Source organism: Vitis riparia, chromosome 17 (genome assembly GCF_004353265.1).
Source record: "Vitis riparia cultivar Riparia Gloire de Montpellier isolate 1030 chromosome 17, EGFV_Vit.rip_1.0, whole genome shotgun sequence".
NCBI classification, from domain to species: domain Eukaryota; kingdom Viridiplantae; phylum Streptophyta; class Magnoliopsida; order Vitales; family Vitaceae; genus Vitis; species Vitis riparia.
In genome coordinates this window covers 17,249,875-17,274,030 of record NC_048447.1, presented here as the reverse complement: position 1 = coordinate 17,274,030, position 24,156 = coordinate 17,249,875, and the positions used below count along the sequence as shown (strand labels likewise).

The following is a 24,156-nucleotide window of genomic DNA, read 5'->3' as shown; positions in this document are numbered from 1 at the left end:
TTTAGATATAGCATAATGATATGGAAATTTCCAAAAGGCTACTTATAGAGGAACAGGCTACAGGCATCCCCAATGGATTGATTTATACCTGCACAGTAACTACAATTGTGATAAAATGTTGATCATAAAAATATATATCCGCCGTTAATTTGAGCTGCATGAGCCATAGGCCCAGTGATTGCTTCCAAACAGAAGGAAAAGAAAAGCCCCCAAATGGCTTCTCTACTTGTACCCTAGTAAGGAAAAGGGGGGGAGGGGAAGCGTGGGGTAGAGGCCTGTTTGCCGAAGTCAGTATAGACCGAACAGCAATTCTACAGCAGACTCAGATCCACAGGAATTTGCACAGCTAGAGCAAATTCCACTGTCCGCGAGTAGAAATCATACTTCGTAAAAGCCTCCACCCTGGTCTTTGTATCACATAAAAACGCAATTAGAAAACACGAAATATTGCATGAGAATCTGCATACGTACCATGACATATATTACAAATACTCAAATTATAAAAAGGGCATTGACTGGGTGCCCGATGCCCCTGTCAAATATGAACACATCAAATCTGGATGTGGATTCTTAGGCAAATGTAATAGCATTTGATCTTATCTGTCAAAGGTGTGCTCATTTCCAAAATCCACAACATAAGAAATCTTGGGTTCGATGGCTCTGTATTTGGGGTTTAAATCCACAATCTCAATCCTCTGAATCTCCAAAATCAAAAGATGACTTAGCAAATTGGAGGGTATCTCCAGGCTAACTTTGAATTTAAAACAATGAAGCAAAGCTTTCATCAAAATCAAATAGCTTTCTGTTTTGCACTGTTTGCACATTAACCACTAAAAATAAGTGAACTGCTCAATCTAATTATTCTGCTCTGAGGACAGCTAAAATTTTCTGATGAAGAGCAGCATAACAAGACGAGTCAGAACCTGAAGAGAGAGACGGGGGAGGCGGGTGGAGGGAGAGAGAGAGTGAGACGTACCAAAATCATTTAGTGGCCATAAATTCCAAGTCTTTCAACCATTGATGTTTCTCCTACACAACCAGCATGTCCACCTCGTCGGAACTTTCCTCATAGATTACATAACCAGTCTCTCGACCATCTTCATTGCCACTGCCCTGATCACTATTATAGCTGCTCTCAGATGAACCCATGGACACTGAACTGTCTAATGAATGGCTGCTCAGCTGTGACGACAAACTGGCATCACTGTTTAAGATGTCAATCATTTGTTCAATCTCAATGATACTGCAAAAGAAACCAGAATCCCGAAAAGAAAAACAGTGGTAACTATCCAACTATTGTCATATTTACTTCCAAGTTCCATGGATTTCAATTATATAAACCAACCTTCCCTCTGAAGGGAACTCAGCCAGCAAGCATATATCAGGTCTTTCCTCCGACACCTGCTTTATAGGAATCATACTGCAGAATATGCACCAAAACATTATTGAAAAGAAAAACCAGAGGAAAATAATATAAAAATGAAAAAAAAAATATTCATCCCAAAAGAGAAATCTGTTACCTTGAATTATAACATCTGTAATACCAGTCCCCTTCGGATGCTAGACCTTCTCTGTTGGATATGTCCTATTTGAATGCATAGTCAGATGAATAAGAGACACCAAGAACTAAACCTAAATTTCATGAACATACAAATCAATGTGTAAGAATGTCAGCATGTTATATCTACTCACAAGGAGTCTCAGTAGCCTGAAGTCTCCTGCAATAATTGCTGATAAAAACTTAGCAACCTCCACCTGTGCATGACAACATATAGGGTTTCAGAGACACAAAGAAAGAAAGGGGAGAGAGAGAGAGAGAGACAGGTCCTCACTTCTTTGAGATGCATGCAATCCCGTAATAATAGAACCTCCAATAGATTCCCGCCTGTGCTGCTGCCAAGGTTCCTGAAAGAGAACAAATTTGCTAATTTCATCAGAGGCAAACTTTGGGGGACAGATTTTATATATAGGCACCATGGAAGGATTCTAGAACAGTATTGCCTATAGGAGAAACGCCTACCTTAAAAAGGTGCCAGTGATTGAGTAGGATGTCGAGAAATCAACGTATTTTAGTTTATGAAATCCCTGCACAAATTCCACAAAAGATTAACCTGTAGGAATTTCAACTGAAAACAGTTCACCATCACCAATTTAGAAGCAACTTTTAATTCGGAGGACAAGCAAACAATGTAGGGAATCCCAAATCACTCTGTTCCTATCATAGAATCAGGTTAGGTGCATGCAAACTTACCTAGGGCATCTAGATCCTTGCAATGGAAGCAAAGATACAATTTTTAATAATAAAGGATCTAATTTATGGTTTCAAAAATATCTTTGAAGATTTGGATTTTCATAAATCAATTCCTTTTGATGAAGATCAATCTTGCAACTGCCGGAAGTCTTGTATACCCAAGATCTTCCGCCTGACTTGTTTCTTAGCACTCAAATTGTCACACCTCGGATTTTGGGCAACTCAGAATTCGACTTGTGACCCAGGGTCAAAGGTTTGACTCTAAGGGTTAAGCCTATCCAAGGTAACGATCAGTCCTGATAATCTGATTTTTTTCTCAACAAAACAATATCTAATCCCAAATAAATTTATTAAGCTAAGATTTACTATATCATATTATTTTATTTCATTTTATTTAGCTCCAAAACCAACCATCACTTGTTCACAAGTATAATAAATTCACCAATCATCTTCTCATCCAAAAGCCCAAATATTTACAAAAAGGTTTTTCAATTAATAAAATATAATGAAGTTACAAAAGTTCCTATTACTTAAATTAGTACATACCAAAATATTATATAACTGAAAAACAACCATTATTATGGCTCTTTTATTTTCTGAAACACTTCCTAATCTTCCTATTCACAACTATATGACTACTATTATATTCAAAATAATAGTTTGATGTTTTGTAATAAATTTAATTAAGAATACAATGGTATTTTTCGTAAGGTAGAAAATCATAAGTTGAATATAATTTATAATTGTGGAGTGTCAAGTGTCAAGTAAATAAAAGTAATTTAATTTATTATTAAAAGAAAAGGACATGTGTGGTATTTCAATTTTTTTTTAATAATAATTATATATATATATATATAAACAACTTGTTGGGCGTGGGGGGAGTGAAAAGAAAAGAAAAGAAAAGAAAGGAAAGAGGGAAATGCATGGGAGGTTGTTGTCCACATACCTCCGCCGATCCGATTATGAAACGATCTTCAATTGTGATGAAATTTCAGACAGGGATAATTTTCAACGTGGTGAACACTTCTATGGAGTCGGATTTTTTATCCGAAAATTGGATTTTCTACCGTACAAGTAGGTGTGTGTTTTCCCTAAATTTCTATCTTGACTTTTTTGGGGCTTTTCATTTTGCTTTTATTTACTTTCAAAAACCTCCATGGAAATGGGTGAGTTGTTAGGTTGAAATAGATCGTCATATAGTTTTCATTTAGATTGTTTTTGGAAACTCTAAATGTGTAAAATGATTTGGTTTTGCTTTGAAAATGTTAAATGGGAAGTGGCTGAAAGTTTAATGCAAGATAAAAATATTAGAATTGTTGGTATTTAATTGTTGTTCTTGTGATATAATTTACTGGATTGTTGTGGTTGTGAAATTTTTTTATTGGAATATTAGTTGATATATTTTTATGATTGTTGTCATGTTAGAAATTATAGAAATTTATTGGTGATATATTAGTGTTGAAAATAATGAAAATTATTTGTTGAAAATTTTGAGTATTGAGATATGTTTAAAATGATTGTTTTATATTAGAGATTGTTGGGAATAAATAAAATTAGGTTATAAATTATGTTTTGTGATATTTGGATTATTGGGATTTTTTCTTTGATATTTGGGATGATATAGTGAAAGAAAAATTGTTATATTGGTTGTTGGAAATTATTAAGCATGTTGGAAAGAAATAAGATTTATGTGACTAAGGTTTAAATTATGTTTTGATGATGTACAAGTTAATTGTAAATTTTCTGCGATGTTGTGGTGATTAGAGTGAAGAAAAATCGTTGTGTGGATTGTTGGAAATTATGAAATATAATGGGAGTAAATAGAATTAAGTCTTGGAAAATTGTGGATGTTAAGGTATGATTTGATTGCACTTCATATAAGTCATGGTTGTGTGAAGAAAAAGAAAAAAATTGAAGAAATGGTTGTGTGGAACGGAAATGAGAATGAAAAGACCCTAAAGATGGCAAAAATGAAAAGAAAAGAGAAATAAGAAATGGAAAGACCCTAGAGAGAGCGAATTAAGAAGGGAGTAAGATCCCTAGGGTGAAAGATTCAAAAGTTTACCCTAGGAAGACACCAAATGTGGAGTGTATTTGGGTACGGACGCATATCCTTCGGTAAAAGCCTAAGAACAATAGTGTATTGTTTGATTGCGTGTAAACATTTGCATCATGTTGCATTTGGAAGAAGGATTTGTATTATTTATCAATTGTATGTTTAAATATATTATTCGAGACTAAAATGACTCATTTATTTTGTAAATTTACAATTATTGATATGCTAGACATATGATTGAATAAGAAAAGTGACAATTCTAATTGATCTAAATATGTATGGTTGTGGTTCATTTAATGTATATAATGTAGATGTAAAATTACATTTTAGTATATGATTGTGTTTTATTGACCTAGAATTTCTAAATTGTGTGGATGTAAAACACCCTACTGAGCAATGTGAAAATGTTCACCCCTTTATTTTCTAAAATTTTTAGATGTAGTTATAGTTTACGAGGAACCACAAGATCAGGAAGTGTTCCAGAAAGTCCAGAAAGTAAAAGAACCACAATAGTGGTTGGTTTTCAGTTATATCATATTTTGGCATGTACTAATTTGAGTTATCGGAACTTTTGTAACTTTCATTATGTTTTATTAGTTGAAAAACATTTTTGTAAATATTTGAGCTTTTGGATGAGAAGATGATTGGTGAATTTATTATACTTGTGAACAGGTGATGGTTAATTTTGGAGCTAAATAAAATGAAATAAAATAATATGATATAGTAAATCTTAGCTTAATAAATTTATTTAGGGTTAGATGTTGTTTTGTTGAGAAAAAGAAAAGGAAAAAAATCAAATTATCAAGATTGATAGTTAGCTTAGATAGATATAACCCTTAGGGTCAAATCTTTGACCTAAGGTCACGAATTGAATTCTGAGTTGCCCAGAATTCAGGACGTGACACAAATGGTGGGTGTTTGGAGGCTAGGGCTCTATCTCTCTAGATGGTGGAAGAAAACAAAAGCCTAAAACCCTAAGCCTTAATGGGTATTTATACGGTTCCCTATTAGGTTTAAGTAACTTAAGTCCACCAAGGGCTTTGGTCACTAAACTTAGCATAAAAAGAATCTTAATTAATTAATTAACCCAATAAAGCTATCCAATTAATCAATTAGCCCAATTCAAAAATATCATTCACTAACCCCTTGTGCAACCTTGTGAAATTGCGAAAACGCCATTATACACATAAATGAACCAAGAGTCAATCCAACCCTCATAAATCGTATTAACAAGGTATATGAGCTCAAGGGGTAATAATTGGGACCCATAGGACAATACTAACTCCTTCATAATCCAATTATGAATTTGATTCAACATCCTACTATAGAAAATCAAGTGCACTCCAGTACCCTATGTAAATAACAACACATTAAGTGCTCAAGTTTGTGACCCATCATCCATTGTATATAGTCTCCCTATGAGCTGATGTTCGTAGTCTAATAAGGTGAAAACTATCAACCTCTCAAGACTACCTCTACTATTCTTGAGTTACATATCCTCTTGTTGTGTAATTATCTGACATATCTCAACTCAACAAGAGTTTATGTCAAGTTCTACTTAAGGAACTACTATGACCATAATTTACATGAACACACCTCCTTAAGATTATCCAAAGAGACATATTGTCTTAATTTCATGAGATATCATGGTGCCTTTATTGAAAATACCTATTCTTATCGACTTCCATCAATAGTGACCTAATCCATGGGAAATATATGATTATTTTAGGATTTCACTTGTAAGTCAAAGCTAGTGTTGATTTTAGCACAAACTCAATATTCTCTCAAGGTTGAGAAATATTACAATATAGTAGCTTGGTGAAATCATAACCACCCAATAGCCTTATATCATGACTCATTATATGTTATGTTCAATGTGTTACCATACACACCAGTGCACTCACGATAAGAAACTCATCTCGATGGCGAAAACGAACTATCCTTTCAATTAGGAAGTTGTGCACTACAACCTCTAATGGATTGCCTAAGCCCATGAACTAGCTGTAAACAAATCATTTACTTGCAAGGAACCTATGAATTGGATATTTCGTGCAACTCCTAATGTACTCAAAGTCATGTACATTGCAAGAGATGCAATTCAGAATACTCATAAAGTATAATGCATGGAATGAGGATAGATAAAAGTGAAACTAGAGCTTTATTAATAAATTCCAAATTTCGTTACATCATGTCATGTTTTTAACCTCTATCCTAACAAACAAGACATCCCATAATCATCCCTTCTATAGGAAACAAAAAATAAATTAGATTTGCAGTAACTATTCAACATAAGTCTCTAACCCATTATAATTTTGATGGATAATTCCATCAAAGTGGAGATAAATCCGACTGTCAAAACTAAGACAATTAATCATGTAGATCTGCATAAATTGCAAAACTAAAAAATAGCTAACAACAATTATTATTAGAACAAGAGGTCCTATGTAACTTTGATTATGGATGCTATTGTTGCACTCTTGTAATTAATACAGTCTTAATTTTATGTTTTTCTATCTTTCATATTTTTCATATTTTACTATTACTACCAAAAAACACTAAGCATGCACTTTGATGCATTTCATTCTCTTTATTTTCATACTTAAAACTTAATAATGAAAAGGAAGAGAAAAAAAACTATATATCATAAAACTACTTCCTCAATATGATAGTAGTGAATTAGATCATAGAGAAAAGAATCCCATCCTCATCTTCGACAAAAAGAATACAAGAATTTAACGAAAGAGAAAGAGAAAGAGTATAAGTAGAAGAAGAAAAAGAAAGAGTGAAAGAGGTGTGCCCATGTTTTGAATAATGTGGACACACAGATAATGGTGCAGTTTTAGCTCTATGCCTACATCAGAAAATTGACTAATTGTAAGTAGATATGGATTTTTCCATATCTCCCCACTCACAGGGAATGGAATCAAGCTACAGTTTTGCTGGTTGTATAGAGTTTAAAGGATCAAAGCCATGGGACAGATTTTCTAACTGCGATGATGGAAATAGTTAACCATATGGTCCATATCACAGTCTTTACTCATGCAATCACCAACTTTTATAGCTTTTGGCAAATCCCAAACAACTATAGTAAATTCAAATATTTTAGGGAAGTAATAATTGAATCTTCACTAAGTTGACAATCAAGCAAAAGTTCATAGGTTTTGGATGTTTTAGTTTAATGGTAAAATATTTTCCAATAGGCAAATAATAGATATTAGATTAAAGAGCCTAACAGAAAGGACATATTTATTCCCTCGTTTAGAGGGGGAAAAAATAGAACCGTTTTAGCTTTATATTTTTACCTAAACTTTCATAGAAACGCATACCCATTGAGCAAGAAATGTACTTCAGGAAGCTTGCATTGTAAAGCTCGCATTATAAATCAACTAATCTTTTCTAGTAGCACAGGAAAATACCTTAACAAGTATGCGGACTTTATAGTCGTGTAGCTTAAACCCTCTAAGTGCCAATGAGGTTAGATGAGGACAATTGTTTACCAGATCAACACAGGTTGGTGACTTCAAACTGTCATCTCTACCTGAAAATTGAAGACATGTAGTGAGCAGAGTTTTCTCAGATCATGAAATAAAGAAAACAATATTTGCTTTCTATTGAAGGCAAAGAAAACATTGAACAAGGAACTATACCTGTTTTTGAAGACTCAAAGAATAAACGCTCTATCAAGTGACAATTTGTGCTCACTGACATCAGTGTCTGCCTTAATTCAACATGCCTGTTCACAAGAAAAAGAATGTTTCCTCATAAAAATTTGAAAAAACTTGGCATATGGTTAAAAAGGAGGCGGGGGGGAACAGATAAACGGCCAAATTGTGAATGCAAACCAAATGAAAGCAAAAAGGCATTCATTGAGCAAGGAGGCATAAAACCAAATCATATCCTTTCATCAAGAATACAGCAGATTGGAAAGAATCTCTTACCCTATCAAAGAGACTGGTTACTAACAGAAAGGATAGATTACAAATCCATACCATATGAAAGAAAGCATGCATTCACTAAAGATACACCAAAATACATTTTGTTTTATATATATATATATATATATATATAAAAAGGAAAAGAGACTCTTTTCCTGTCAAAGAAATTGTACATTACATGGCATGCTAATAAGAAAGACAGAACTTCATTACTTCATATTCTGAGACATTACAACAATAGGGAAGGGTGATCACAATGTAACTACTCGTTCACAAATATACGCAAAAGCATATCTCATCATGAGCAAACAAATTGAAGGGCTTTGTACTAAGTACTAACATGTCTAGAATGAAAGCAAGGCTCAATGCCATCTTATGATGTTCCAAATGCAATCCCCCCAACCCCAACCAAAAAAGCAAAGGTAAACACAGGCAAAGACCAGGTAGGAGACTTACAGGCCAACAATTTCGAGATCAAGGAGAGATGGGCAAGCCGATAATGCTGCACATAGTGCTGTGTTATCCATTCTTTCAATGTTGTAAAGGTGCAATCTTTTCAAAAGGGCCCTAACAATGAATAAATAGAAGTAGAGATTAAGAACAAAAAAACAGGTCACATACACATGTATATGTACACCAAGTTCTCTTTGAGTAGTACTCAACCATACCCAGCAGCACCACTATCCCCACTAAGAGCAGTTAAGCAGGATCTGGAAAGAATGGATGATTCCTTCCCCTGTCTAGATCTTTTATCATTCCATGAAAAGCCAGCTGCATCTACAGAATTCCTGATGGTATAAACCAATGGCTGAGAAGATCCAGGTGACAAAGTTGGGCCAGGAACTATACCAAGCCTAAGAGACCTGTTTTTAGGAACAATTGTGTTAAGAACTATTTAAAGAGATCAATTAGCCAAAAAAAAAAAAAAGCCAAATAGTGCAATGATAGCTTCAAACTATTTGAGTAGTGTAAGAGAGTTTCATGAACTTTCTAACTGCAACAATTTGATACATCATCCTTCTTCCTAAATACTAAACAGCCTACTATTATGCTTGTATAAATGCTAACACCCATAGACATTCTGACTTTAATAAATTGACTGAACTGTCCTGCCTGGTTTTATGAACAAGAGGAATTTGTTCATTGGACTCTCAAACCCAACTAAGGTGGGACCAACGTTGATCCTAGACCAAATGGGTCAAGGTCATGTTGAATTCATCGGCATGATAAGTTAGTGGTCAAATATGGTGGGGTCAGAGCAGCTTAATAGATTGCCTAATGTCAGCAGTTGACAGTGCATGCAGGAATCTTTTCATAATTAGAATAGACTGCTACTGTAAAAATTTCACATGTGCACCCCACTATTCTTTTTCCACAAATACACATACATATTTTACATTAAAATACATAAAAGATTGATTGTGCCATTGATGACTTAATAACATCAGGCCTAGTGACCCTTAGCCTCAAAATGAGCTTAAAGCATGCACCATTCCTGTAAATATGCAACTATGAACCACCCTATTCAGAGTTCTCACTTGGTAGCAAACATCCAAACTCCCCATAAACACTGGATAAGCCTGCAGTAATGACATTATGGACAACATACAATATGGTATTGCATTGCCAACAAATAAATAAGACAAAGCAATTCCTGGAAACATTAGATAAGAAATCGCACCTCCTTCCTCAATAAACTGTTATTTTTGGCCTGGTTAGTTTTCTTCAAGACTAACAAATTCTTCAACTTTTTCCCTCAAAGTTCAATATTTTGTGGGTACTAAATAGTATTGAACCCCTGGGATCTGATACAAATCTTGAGCTTTTACAAGTGAAATGTTTTCTTGGGTCTTGGTTCTAATACGATTTAATCATATCAAGACTATTTGATTTAAAACAGTTTCTCTAATAGTTTCAGCAAGCTTATTTCCCAAAACAGTTTAGATTTTAAAATTTTTTATTGATATCAAGGACATATTTTAATATCGAAATCAATATAAAAAACTATGTGATTAATATTGCTCATTAGATCTATAATAAAAGATGAAAATAATTTTTAATAGGAATAAAAAGTGAAAATATCACAAGAACACTAATGAAAAGTACATGATTAACCAAATCTTTTGAAGGACTAAAATAAAATACAATATATGAAGGAAAGTAGAACCCAGCCAAAATACCTAGATAACAAACACTTACTGAAGGACTTTTCCAGCTCGTTGGATCATTGTAGATACAACTGCATTGTTGACCTTTGGAACTACTGTCGTCAAGTCAATATTGGCATAGCACAAAGGATCCATGGCACACTTATGAAACATTGAACAAGTAGCTGCAGTGTAGCATAGGCTTTGCGTATCTAACATAGAAAATACCTGCACATCAACATCATAATCAATTACTTGGAGGATCCACTTCCTTCTATAGAGAAAAAAAAAAAAAAAAACAGGGTTAGTTTGCATTAGCTGCCCGATCCAATTTCTAACTTATTTAGATTCTGTTTGGAATTAGGCACAAAAAGGTGAAATGAAAGGAAAATAATAAAAATAGCTCAAAAAAATATCCTTCTTATTATGTGCATGACATGGGGCACTATTTGGATTAGACTTGATCTTCCAACAGGTTTTTTTCATGGAAACTAGCACTCTTTTATTTGCCAACTATACCACTTTTTTCACACATCTTCAGAGTAAGGAAGATTTTTGTATTTGCCTACATTTAAGGAATTTTTATTTGCTGACAATTAAGGAAAGTTTCGAACTCGTCACAATTTAAGAATGACTCAAAAGTTTATCCTCCTACAGATACCTGCATGCATGAGAACCAAGATTCTTTTTTTCAACTTCATACTTCATTCTAGATATGGCAGCAGTCCAACATCTTATAGCTTATTTTCTCAGAATGATTATTACATCAAGGCAACAACAGTTCACACAATCCCAGGACAATCACTCCTGCCATTCTGATCATGCTATAATCTACAACTCGATAATACATCTCATCTCAAACTACCAAAGAATGCAATGAGATGAAGCTCATAGCTCCATCCATTCAGCACTAAAAGATAAGAAATTTTCGTTTCTAATTGTGACCATCATCCAAAACCAAATTTATAAACATCAATCTAATCTGAAAATACTAAAAAAATCCCAAAATAAAACCTCATCGTTTCCAATTACATATTTCTCCATCCCATAAAAAACAAAAAACAAAAACACACACATTACATATTTCTCGAACAACTCAAGAAATCACAACATTATGTAACTCGAAGTAAAGAAACCAAAAAGCAGTATCCTTGAATTATACTCTACAACAATCTGTTTGGTAGCTGAGAAAAAAGCAGGAAAACTTTAAAAAAAAAATTAAAAAAGAAAGAAGCTCAAATGCTAGATAAATCATCCATTCCACGTTCTAACTAAACCGAATACAATGACCAGGATTCTATCGTATAGATTTCCACTTCAGGAGATTCAAAAGGTTTACAACAACATAAAAGGCAAAATCTTCAAATTCACATTCTCCTCCCCTTTCCTTTCAATATCCTCACTAATCACAGTATCCTAAAAAAAGGGGCCAAAATTTTCAGACCAACAACCAAACTTTTCCAAATGAAAAACACACCTTGATGGTGAGATCAGGAGGTAGAGCCCAGGTCAGCGAGTTATGGATCGAAGCGCGCTTCCGAGCAGATCTTTTACCCGCTTCGAGCAGCGCTGAGCCCAATCGAAGCGCGCGATCGATCAACAGGTTCTGATCGGAATCACAAGCCCTAGAATCGAGAAGCTTCTCGAAGGAGAGGTGGAGAGAGGGACCAGAAGAATCGGAAAGTTCGAGAAACGCCTCCAGGAGACCCTCCATTTGGTCCGATTGGGAAACCCTTGGGTTTAAGCAACAGTGAGAGTGGCGGAGAACAGGATCGTTGGCGCACACGCACGGCCGCTTCGCCATTGATGGAGCCTCAAGCAGCGTATCCATAGCGAGTGGAGGAGAGAGAGAAAGAGAGAGAGAGAGAGAGAGAGAGAGAGAGAGTGTGTGTGAGCGCCAAAGAGAGAGGGAGGAGGGGGAGAGTGGTGGCTTTATAGCGAGAAGGATCGAGTTGTACGGACAATATATTGGGATGACACCTGTGTAGCACGTGGAGATCAAGCGTGTGAAGGATCGCCGGCAGTTCTTTCACTGAATCGATGATGTCTAGGCACCACCAACCACTTTTGTTTATTTATTTATTTGTTCAGATTTTCTGTGCCTTAAATTATGTAAGTTGGAATACTTTCAATAAAATTTGTATTTAATTTTTAAAAATAAGAATTACACTTTATTTACTCATTTTTTATTATAATGTATTTAATGATGCTATAAAAACTACGATAAGTTCGTAGATAATCATTCGTATCAATATAAATTTCTTATTTCTTAACTCTTTTTTATTAAACAATGCAGTAAAAATATTTATATTATATATTTTTTTTAAAAGACTTCTAATTTAAATAATTACAAAAAGATATGTCGTGATATAATTTTTTTTTATGTATTATCGTATTTAATTGATTTCTTAAATTTTTAATTTTTCATTACCCGAAGCTATGTAAAATAAGTGTTAAAAGTCGTATGATCAAAAGATATATGAAAAATATTGTGTTTAAATTCATATAAACAAAAGTATAAAAACAAACATCTACATCTCATTTGCATAAATTTTTTAATAAAAAAAATTGATATTTTGTATATAATAAAGTATATAATAATTTTAAATTCTATTATATAACTTGAAGTTATACATAACAAATTTTTTTTTAATTATACAACTAAAATTTTATATAAAGAATATTTTATAACTTGAAGTTCTTATCTTATATATTTGTATAAAAAATTTTGTATGACTCATAGCAAGCTATATAAATTTTATATATTTTCATCACGGGAAGTTACGAAGGACTTATATAAATTTTTTGTTTTTGGATTGAATGATTGAAATTCTTAATTTGTTATGATTCAAATTTGATCTAAGTATCTTCTTATTGGTACCTTTTAAGCCATATAAGTTAAAACTTTTACATTATAGAAAACTAATACTTTTTTTTAATAAATGTTTATATTTATTAATTGTATACTTATAATATCAAGTAAATTTATTCCAAGATATTTGTATCGTTTAACAATTGATGTTGATATACATAAAGTAAACTTGATTATGAACTTTAAAAAAAATAAAATTATGTCACTAATAATAGAAATTTTTATATGAATGACACTTTATATTCTATCATGTCACCAATATAGTTTTTGAGATAAATAATAAAGTACTTACCCATTACAAATTATGTAAATATATATAATAAAATTAGAATTTTTTATCCAGTGATTAATTTATCTATATCCGTGAAGGATTGTATGACATATGCAAGTTATTATTTTGATAAGACAAATTTTCTAGTGAGAAGAAATAGAATCTAGAAGAATTGCATAACTTCTTTTGAAAATTTTATTATATACAAACGAATATGATATATTGACGTCCCTTCAGTGTAGTTAAATAATTAAAACAAAAAATAATGTCTTAATTAGATAAGTGACTATTATAACATAAAAAATAGAAGGAATGAAAAAAAATCAATTTAAAATCAGTAAATATTTTATATATTATTTCAAATTTATTTAACTAATTTTAACTCTTTCATATAAATATTAAATAATTTGAAAATGTATAAATTTTTAACTAATTTTAATTATATTTGATTTTTCTTCATATTTTCTATAATATAATCAAATATTTTCTTTAATATTTTTTAATATAGCCTAAATTTTATGTTAAAAGCCCTAGAATGTGGGAAAAACCACATATTATAATTTATTTATTTATTATGGGTCACATATTGTAAATTATTAATTAAATCTTCCATTAATAAGATTATTGAGATACAACTACTGTGAAAACCTTTAAACTTTGGATTAACTGGCCAGACCAAGAAATAACTTTAGGGTGCCACCTTACTTGGAACTTTTCACCCACAGACATGAAAAATCCCCAACCCCCCCTCTTTTTTCTTTTTCTTTTTTTCTGTTTTCTTCTTGTCAACATTCCAAATCCTTTTCCACACGCATTGCTCTATAGAAGAAAGACCAGTTACATCAGTGAAAATTGAAGAGGGGCCATGCTTTGACACCTGCAGATGGCTCACATGGCCTCATGGACATGTTATAGCTTGAAACAGGTTGGTAGCCCATCTTGCCCATATGGGGGTTCTATGTAATTGGCCGATCTCATATGACTTTTCAATGTATCTATCTAATTAAGAGGAACCTAATATAAATTATCACAAAGTTCTTCCCTTATCTGCAGTATAATATTATGACTTGCTTTTTCTTAAGTATATGATCCCATACAACTTCTAAACATATTTACCTAGTTAAGAGAAGGTCACACTATATATATATATATATATTCATTCATATTCCATGCAGAAATAGCGTGAATAATTCGCTTCCTCTTATATAGATATTAGTCTCTTTACTCCCAATAGACCCTCAGCTTAAAACCCGTTTATCCAATTAAGAGGAGCTCAATATATATATATATATATATACAGTGTCGGGGACTGTCCATATGTGCTGCCATTTTTCCTTCTTGTTATGCCTAAAGCTGCATGACTAAGGCTTTTGGCAATAAAGGAAACTCATGGCTACTTAGAAGCCTTGAGTTCTAGATATGTAAGCATTTTCAATGACCCACTACTGCATGTTCTGAACCAAAGAGATTCCCCACGACAAAAACTCATGGCTTCAGGTCATTGATTTCAACCTTTTCCCAGGAGTTTCATGGTATGTATACAGGGAAAAATAGATAGGGTGATGTGGTTTTGGACTATTTGTGAGTATGAGTAAAAAGAGGTAAAAGAGTTGGAAGGAAAATATTCGAGCCAGACGTGATTGGAAGAAAGAATATGGAAAAGTTCTTTGTACCAAATGTTTTTGGTGCCCGTAAACATGGTAAAAGTGCCCTCAGAGATGGCTGAAGGAAGGACAGGTTGATGCCCAATGAAAGAGTGAAATCACATCAGATCACTTCAGTAAGAATCACACTTTTGTCATCCACTAAAATTTGATCAAGATTGAACTTTAGGAAGTAAACTCCTAAAATCACAAATCAACTCTAAAACTATTTGTAATAATTCGTGTCATTTTATATAAACATCATCTATTCGAAGTCAAGGTTTGCATGTCTTTAAAATACATCCATACAATTAAAAGAAACCCACTGAGCCTCACAGACACTGATGAAGAGAACTGAGATAAATTTGTGGAGTGGAAGTTTGACAGCCATAGAAGAATGAATGGAATAAGCCCCACATGGAGAATTAGTTTGTGATTGAGTCATTTGAGAATGTTGTCTACAGGGTTATACATCCATGATTGATGGTAAAAACTTGCAAAATTGAAAGCTCACATAAAGACACTTTGCTGAACAAGGAACATGGTGAGTGTCAATCAAGAAAGTTCTCCCCTGGATTTCATTCCAATTCTACAAATTTTCCACTCATTCACATTTCTTCAAAAACAAACAAGATATGTTTCCTTGAAGAAAAAGAGATACAAAACAAGTAGAAGCTGCAGAACCAAATAATGACCATCACATCATATCACAAACCACCTCTAACTTCACAAGTCATAAGCTTGCTTTCCAGTGAACTTAACTTCAATGGGACTAACATTTTTCCCAATTGATCTGAAGTTCTGCCCCACCCCTTGGCGACCTGGGTTCACCTTTTCAGGATAAACACCATCTTTTGGGTGAAGATATTGGACCTCCCCATTAGGAAACACTCTGTAGAATTGGTACTTAATCTTGTACTTTGATCTCAATCTGGTGCCCAGTGCCAAGCACTGCTCTTTCCTAGCCAACTTAAGCAAATTAGGCCCTTGCCTCATTATAGCAGCACCACCAGTTGGCATTTCAAAGATCTGTTCCCTAGGGGATTCCCAAGTGATAACATAGAATTCTTCAACTTGTGCCTTTCTTAGCAATCCTCCGGTGCTTCCACCGAAGATTGGCGATGGCATATTGGGGTCCAACTCAGGTGGGGTGAAGCCCACTGGAGCCTCCTTGACAGGAGCTTCAGTTTTTTCTTCAGCCATGGCTTTGATGGCTCTGTTGATGGGCTTAGAGGTAGAAAATGAGGAGAATGAGGATGGTTTCCATGGCACTAGAGTGAGGCTCCTCGATTTTGGGGTGGTGATGGTAGTGGGGGTGAGGAGACCTGCTTGGGTTGCCATGGTCAGGTAAGTTTGGAAGGTAAGGAACTTTTGTGAGCAACTTTAAACGTTGAAATGGCTGTTTGGGATCATAGAAAAGATTGTGTGGAAAGAGGGGGGACTTTTACATGGTGGTGTTTGGTTTTTGGATCTTTGGATAAGGTGATATGGGCTGAACCAATGGGGACATAAGATTTTGATACTTGGTCTTACCCACACCAAGATCTTCTATTCTATATCCATTTGTCTGCAGAAGTTCACAGCCTCTTAAAAGAGGATTAAAAAATAGGTTTTTCCTGGTCCAAGTATGAAGATAAGAAACCATGGTTCAAGCCATGATAGATTCACAAAATGCAGAGCAAGACTAATGCAATTGGACATGATTTTGTCCACAATTAGAGTCCCTGGTGCTTCAGGCACAGAAAGAAAAAAAAAAACAGAAACAATAATCAAGATCATTCTCACACAGTCATCATCAACATTTAATGTGGGTGATTATAATTGAGATAATTTCTTACAAAAGAGGACATGAAGGTCACTGAATTGTTTCCAAACACTGCCTTTCAGTCAGTTTCATATTCTCTTGTTACTGAACATCCCTAAGCATTAGACACTAACATTACAAGAAACTAGGAAAATTCAATCATAACTAAGCCACATATCGGTTCTCTATACATGATAACTAGCTCTCCTTTGGAGGAGCCATTAGGTGAAGCCTTTCCTCTGAAGCTTGATTTCCCCCAGAAAACCTCTCCTCTGCTAGCAGTGATTGTAAGTCACTACCATTTGCCAAACTGTTGAACTCAACGGCTTTGGATGGCATGGTTGGGTAGCGTCGTTGGCAAAATGTCATCAATCTTTTGATTGATTGCAGATACTTACGAGTTGTTTCATCATTCATAATGTGGGCCACACTGTTTGTGTAGATCTTCTCACGGGCAGACCGTTCATGGATACCAACCATAGTAACACCAATAGGCCAGGGTGCATTCCCGATTGCCATCTTGATATATTGGTCCATTGCAGCTAGATAATCTCGCTTCATGCAGCATTCAACCACCACCAGCAATGCTTGCCGGATATCATCTGGGAGAACCTACAAGTGAAATTTATCATGAGTTTAGTAACTGTGGCAAGCAAATATTTTAAGGCACTCATTTAGTACCAAATTAGAAGTGGGGTAATGGAAAAAAGGACTTTAATTCTCTCTGTATACTTCGAAATCAGAGAGAGAGAGAGAGAGAGAGAGAAAGAAAGAGTTCCACTGTTTGTTTTAAACACAATGTAGCTCATCTATGTCCTGCTAGTGAAATAAAGAAACAAAACACAGAAACAGAGTTCAATGATCTTTTATTTCCTTTCTCCTTTTCCTTTTCAAAACTTCTGTATGCATCTGTATTACTACAGCACTAATTTCATGTTAGAAATCCAATACACTGTGGTAACTGCCAATTAAAAATTTCAAGGCTCTCACCAAGTATAAATACAGCTCAATATTTCATGAGTTTCTCTATATCTAAATTCTCAAGCTAAAAGGCAGTCCTCTCTATAGGTTCAAAGAGTTGAACACATAACTGCTCCCTCCCTCCCACCAACAGTAACACTAAACTACTAAAAGGGATACTCACAGCCACAGGTTTTGATTGTTTTCTTTGAGCAAGGAGAGGGAACCCAAGATCATTCTGGCATGCCACAAGGCAACTAAGGACTTGGGAGAAGTTTGCTACCTTTCTAACCCAAAAAAGGAAACCTCAATACAAGCATTGGAATGATAACATGGTAACCTGCTATTACCCCAATTTAACCTGCATTCTCACGTTACCAGGATTAAAAGGAGATATCCACAGCAGGGTTCTATATGGGCTGTCAAGATTTGGACACTAGGCATGAGGCACTCAGGGACCAAATATTACTTATCAATATGAATCTTTTGAGCCTATTTGCTAGTTTGGACTTATAAACTTATACCAATTTGATAGGGAACTACTTGACTTCATAAGATAACTTCTTTATCAGTGATGTGAGGTGGGACCCTACTAGACCTCACACAACAAAATTGCCTCCGCTGGAATTCAACTCTTGAAAGGCTAATTGATGGTAGAGATAAATTTTGCATGTATAGCTGTAATTGAATGGTTATTTACCAGGCATAGCCCTGGATTTTGGTAAAAAAATCCATGCCCCAATGGGCATTTAGCCTAACCAGCTTCAACCAGGGGTAAGTTCCAAATTTCTCTATGACAGTGGCCCTCCACATGGTACGGTTGAAATAAGAGGAACGCTTATACACAATTTTCATGCATGTGGAGGTAAGAAAGTAGCTTGCATCAATTAGAAAAGGCAAAGGCACAAGTTTCACAAAAGGAAGAAAGTGAAAGAATGGCTGGGAATAGGTTTATTTATTTATTTCTTTCCATCTGTTTCTTCAATCCTAGAGCATTTGTGTCTCCTACATGTTAAGGATTGTAGACAGTTCTTATCACAAGAGCCATGCTTTTGTCTTATAAGATCATGTAGCTATAATTCCCCATCAACCATTCCTCTTCAAGAGACCCAAGATATTTCAAGGGTGGTTTAAGAGGCTCAAGCAAACATTTTAACATTGTTTATAGATTTGATTCACAGCCAACACTGATATACTATTAGATGTATAACCTCCAGTCAGATGAATAAAGCTATCTCGAGCAAGGTTGAGGCCACTGGATTCCTCATTCAAGTTGGTTTTGTTCCATTTATTTATCAAAAATCCTCTCAATTTCTGCCTAGACTAGAGATTAAAATCCTGGAAAGGCCAATAGAGCCTCAAAACTTCTCTTGGAACAAAAGAATGCAATCCAGATTAATCTTGATCTCTAGTAAGTAGATACACCATATATATTCCTATCTTACTACAGATTAAAATCCTGGAAAGGCCAATAGAGCCTCAAAACTTCGCTTGGAACTAAAGAATGCAATCCAAATTAGTCTTGACCATCTTCAACATTTCTGGTAAGTTGATGATTTTATCTATGTTCCTAATCATAGAATTTTTTTTTTTTTGATAAGTAAAACGAGTATTGTAGTAATGAAAAGGTATATATGACGTATACATATACAAAAAACCAATAGAGGCGACAACACAAACGCACCCTATAGGAAACCTAACCAATCTACAAAATCTACCAAAAAGTAATGCTATCACCCATGTACACTCTAACCCAATCCTAATATAAATACAAAAAAGAACTTTTAAAAGTTTGATCTAAGCATTCCATATCCTCAAAAGCTCTCCTATTTCATTCCCTCCAAATGGACCAAAAAATGCATAGAGGAGCAACTTTTCAAACCTTTTTCCTTTTTTTGCCAACCGAGACACCATTCCAACTTAGAAGCACCCCCTTCACAGAAGAATGCATCACCCACTGAATATGAAAAAGAGCACAAACCAGTTGCCACAATGTACTTGCTTTCGGACAATGCAAAAGTAAATGATATCCCGTTTCCTCTTCAGCCTTCCACATGTAGCACCTATTTGGCATCCTCCATCCCCTCTTTCTAAGTTGATCTTGTGTCAAAATCTTAGCCTAAGTTATCTCCCAAGAAAAAAAGCTAGCTCTAACAGGGGCCCAAGAGTTTCACGCTATATTGTGCGGGAAAGGCTCCACTCTCCTACTTGCTAGAGAGGAGTAAAAGGACCGAACTGAAAAAACACCATCCTTAGTCTCCAACCAAGCCATGACATCAAAAGAACTCGAAATGATGGAGTAGTTATGCAACCTCCCGAATAAGGCATCTACCTCCTCTAACTCCCAATCATTGAAATGTCTGATAAACCTCAGTCCCCAACTACCCTCATCCCAAACAACTACCACCCAAGCATCCTTAAAGGAAACTATAACATAAAGACCCAAAAACTCATCCCTCAATGACAAATCACCACACCATCTATCGTTCCAAAATTTTACCCGATTCCTCGAACCAACTTGAATCCTTGTTTTATCTTTGAAGGTCTCCCAACCATTTCTAATTGCCTTCCATACTCCTACACCATACCTCCTTCTCACCTCCTTTGTGCACCACTCCTCCTCCTAAATTCCATACTTACCAATAATTACCTGTTTTCAAAGAGTTACTTGTTTTCAAAGAGGGTTCCTTTCCTTCACAAATCTCCACAACCATTTACCCAAAAGTGCCTTATTGAAGAAAGGAAGGCTTCTAAAAACCCAAATCCCCTTTTTGCTTCTCCAAACACACAATCGACCAATGAATCAAATGAAGCTTTTTCTCCAACTCCCCTCCTCCCACAAAAAATCTCTTTCAATTTTTTCCAATTTGGCTACCACTCTTTTGGGGATAACAAAAAGAGACATAAAGTAAATGGGCAAACTAGATAAAGTACTTTTAATCAACGTCCGTCTTTCACCTTTTTACAGATATTATCTCTTCCACAAAGCAAGCCTTTTTTGGAACCGTTCCTCCACACCTTCCCATACCCTACTAGACTTGTAAAGAGCACCCAAGGGTAGGCCTAAGTAAGTTGATGGAAGAGAACCCAACTTACAACCTAAGACCTCAACGAACTCTTCCAAATTTGGAACCTCCCCAACAAGAATCAATTCACTTTTCTCCAAATTAATCTTAAGACCCAAGCATGCCTTGAACCACATAAAAATCTAGCTCAAGTACTCCAAGTTTTCCTAATCACAGATCATCTTCTCATCCACTATAGAAAAGCTAGAGAGCCAGTACACTTTATCTTCTCTTATTTTGGCATCTCGTGGGTTCTCCCATTTTCAGTGAAGGACTTGTTAATGGATTGGTATAGAAGCTTTGTGGGCAAAAAGCGAAGGAAGATTTGGAGAACAGCCCCTCTTTGCCTTTTCTGGATAATTTGGAAGGAATGAAAACAAGGACCTTTGAAGGGGAGCAACACACTATCCAATCACTTAAGGACTCCTTCCTTGCAAATCTGTACATGTGGTCTCATGGGTATCTTCTAGTGGACGGTCTGACAGGTCCACATTCTTTGATAGATTTTATAGATTGTTTGTACTCCAAGTCCTAATGTAAGGTTGTAGCTATCATAGTATGTTTCTCACTTGTATACTTCTGGTATTTTGTGTTCACCACTTTAGTTTGTCACTCTTCTTATATATATATATATATATATATTTGCCTACCAAAAAATCTTAGATATATTGAGTCTATTGATAAGGTCAAGCATCATCAAAACAAGAGAATGCATCCGGATGCTAATTCTTTAAAGAAGATATGTAAACCAACCCATTTTGCCTTAAAATTGGGCTAAGTCAATGTTCTTCGAGAACAACGATATGAATGTTTTGCATCCATAAAAAAAATAAAAATAAAAATGATATGAATGTCTTACATTTTCATATGAGAAATTGGCCTCACAATATGAAACCCATATACTGAAACTACAATCAAGTCTAGCACAATTGGGAATCAACATATATCGATCAAACAAAACACAGATGAAATACTGACCTTTTTCCGGCAGAATTTGAATAGCGGATTCAAATATCGTGCACACTGCTTAAACGTGGCCACCATAGACTTCCCCTTGGCCGTCCTCTTCTCCCCCTCCTGCTTCTCATTCAACTCCTGATTCCACTCGATCAAAAGCCTCTTGAAAAAAACCAGAATCTTATCCTCATCACACAACTCCTTAAAATTCGCCTTCATCCGCTTCAAATCCTTATCAGCATCCACCCCCGAAGAACCCCCATCACCGCTCAAATCATCATCTCCACCGCCCCCCTCCCCATCCTCGACCCCATCCTCCGGACTCTTCCGCTTCCGATCGCTCAAAATCCCCGTCTTCTGCCGCTTCCTTAGCTCCGCAATATCCCTAAGAAAATCATTCGTTTGGCCCTCCGTCATGTCGCTGTCGACCTCAAAGATCCCAGCTTTGAGCACATACTTCAACCGATCAAGCCGCGCGGTGTCGTCTTCGCCGAACAGAGTAATAGGCTGTTTCAGGAATCTGAGCCGCCGGATGACCTCTTGCTTCGGGAGAACCATCTCGTCGATTTTCTGTTCGTCGGTTATGGCTTTAGAAGATGAGGATGTGAGGTCAGGTTTGGCATCGGAAGATGGAGTAGAGGTGGCCGAGGCGGCGGCGGCGGTGGAAGAGGATGCGGTGCCATTATTGTGGCGGAGGGCTTTAGCCTCCAACTCACGCTTTTCCTGCTCGCGAAGCTTCTGGATGTTTCTCTGTTCAATTTCGGAGCGCTTGAAGAACCTCTTGCCGCCCACTTCTTGGGCTAGAGATTGGCGCTTCTTCAAGAGCTCTTGCTTCAGGAGATCCATCTAGGGTTTCGCTGTTTCTGTCTGAACGGAGAAGATGATGCTTCGAATCGAGCTTGACGGGTGCAATATATATATATATATATATATATATATTTTAAACGTTCTAATAAACAATGTAAATATATTCAACTTGATGCAAGCCACAATAATTCTGGAAAGTACTTCAAACTTTTTTAATTAATAATTTCAAAACGTTTTCTAAAATCAATATCTAGCATATTTTTCCTATGTATATTAAATCAATTTTAAATGCATCTTTATTTTGAAGTAATTAAACTATAAATATTTTTAATATTATTCCACCCTATGTCTAAGAAAAAAGTAAGAAAATTTTGTTATTTTTTTTTTATTTTTCTATTGGGAAAATAAAATTTTAGAAAAAAAATAATTCTTAAAAATAATTTTTTAATTTAACAAGTATATTTAACCAAATTAAGTTATAAATACCTTTTTCAATAATTTGATATTAAATATGCTAATATTTTTATCATGGGTGAACAAAAAAATGTTAAGTTAAATAAAACTCACTTAGACTGCATTTTTAAATTTTGATCAAAAAATATTGAATGCACATCATATTTAATGTTTAGTTGATGAGAAGATGTGATAAATTATCTAATTGATCCTACATGTTCAATCAAATATGAAATACGGTAGATTGTATAATTATAAGTTCGAGACATATAATAAATATCATTTTATTTTTTATTTTTTATATTCATTATTTTATAAAATAAATAATTTGATTAAAAAAATATTTTTCTTATTATATTTATTGTTTAATATATATGTTTTTTTTTTTTTGTATATTGAATAATATAATATCAAATTTTTTATTTATAAATTTTAAATATTTGAATCTACATTAACAAATAAAAATAGTTATTTACTAAATTTTAGATTATTAAACAATTTCTAAACCTCACAGAAGTTCATATTTTTTAAAAAACAAATATTGAAACATACTCTAAATTTTATTTTAAACAAATATAAAATATTTAATATGTATAATAAAATAAACTAAGATATGTTATTTAATACTTTATTTATTTATTTTTTATATAAAATATGTTAATTATTGTAGGACTTCGTATATTGTCACAAAAAAAATACATATCTTAACTTTATAATATATTAATTTAAGTATTCACGACATTCGAACACGAAGAGAATCGATAGATTCACCAACCTCTAATTTATCAACAATTATAATCTGAGATGAGAGATACACTTATCTTATATATCATAAATTTATTATTTTCATCTATTTTTTCATTTTTTATATTACTCGATTGGCATATATAAAATATATTATAAAATAATACTTATATATATCATTTAATATGTGC

General features: G+C 34.4%; 3 protein-coding genes across 7 annotated transcripts; all 3 read right to left on the bottom strand.

The window, feature by feature from the left end:
• Positions 1 to 19: 19 nt before the first annotated feature.
• Positions 20 to 12,278, bottom strand: LOC117904692 (F-box protein SKIP17-like). Of its 5 annotated transcripts, none has more exons than XR_004649611.1 (13): positions 11,867 to 12,278; positions 10,442 to 10,617; positions 8,911 to 9,105; positions 8,699 to 8,809; positions 7,955 to 8,040; positions 7,724 to 7,845; positions 2,021 to 2,085; positions 1,833 to 1,905; positions 1,693 to 1,755; positions 1,521 to 1,585; positions 1,346 to 1,420; positions 977 to 1,243; positions 20 to 695 (listed from the first exon to the last, which is right to left on the bottom strand). XR_004649611.1 is itself a non-coding variant. In XM_034817436.1 (12 exons), the coding sequence occupies exons 1-12, from the start codon at positions 12,218 to 12,220 to the stop codon at positions 1,030 to 1,032; spliced, it is 1,599 nt and encodes a 532-aa protein (XP_034673327.1). In that variant the 5' UTR covers positions 12,221 to 12,277; the 3' UTR covers positions 20 to 1,029. The 5 variants fall into 5 exon arrangements, 2 of the variants coding, with proteins under 2 accessions (XP_034673327.1, XP_034673328.1); XR_004649612.1 differs by having other exon boundaries at positions 20 to 402; XR_004649610.1 differs by having other exon boundaries at positions 20 to 407; positions 11,867 to 12,277.
• Positions 12,279 to 15,704: 3,426 nt separating this feature from the next.
• LOC117904664 (photosystem I reaction center subunit II, chloroplastic-like) lies at positions 15,705 to 16,626 on the bottom strand. Its single transcript, XM_034817389.1, has one exon. It carries the CDS (start codon positions 16,514 to 16,516, stop codon positions 15,902 to 15,904), a length of 615 nt encoding a protein of 204 aa, XP_034673280.1. The 5' UTR covers positions 16,517 to 16,626; the 3' UTR covers positions 15,705 to 15,901.
• Positions 16,627 to 16,964: 338 nt separating this feature from the next.
• Positions 16,965 to 22,861, bottom strand: LOC117904663 (pre-mRNA-splicing factor 18). The gene is made up of 2 exons (XM_034817388.1): positions 21,983 to 22,861; positions 16,965 to 17,591 (listed from the first exon to the last, which is right to left on the bottom strand). The coding sequence occupies exons 1-2, from the start codon at positions 22,805 to 22,807 to the stop codon at positions 17,178 to 17,180; spliced, it is 1,239 nt and encodes a 412-aa protein (XP_034673279.1). The 5' UTR covers positions 22,808 to 22,861; the 3' UTR covers positions 16,965 to 17,177.
• Between the last annotated feature and the right edge of the window lie 1,295 nt (positions 22,862 to 24,156).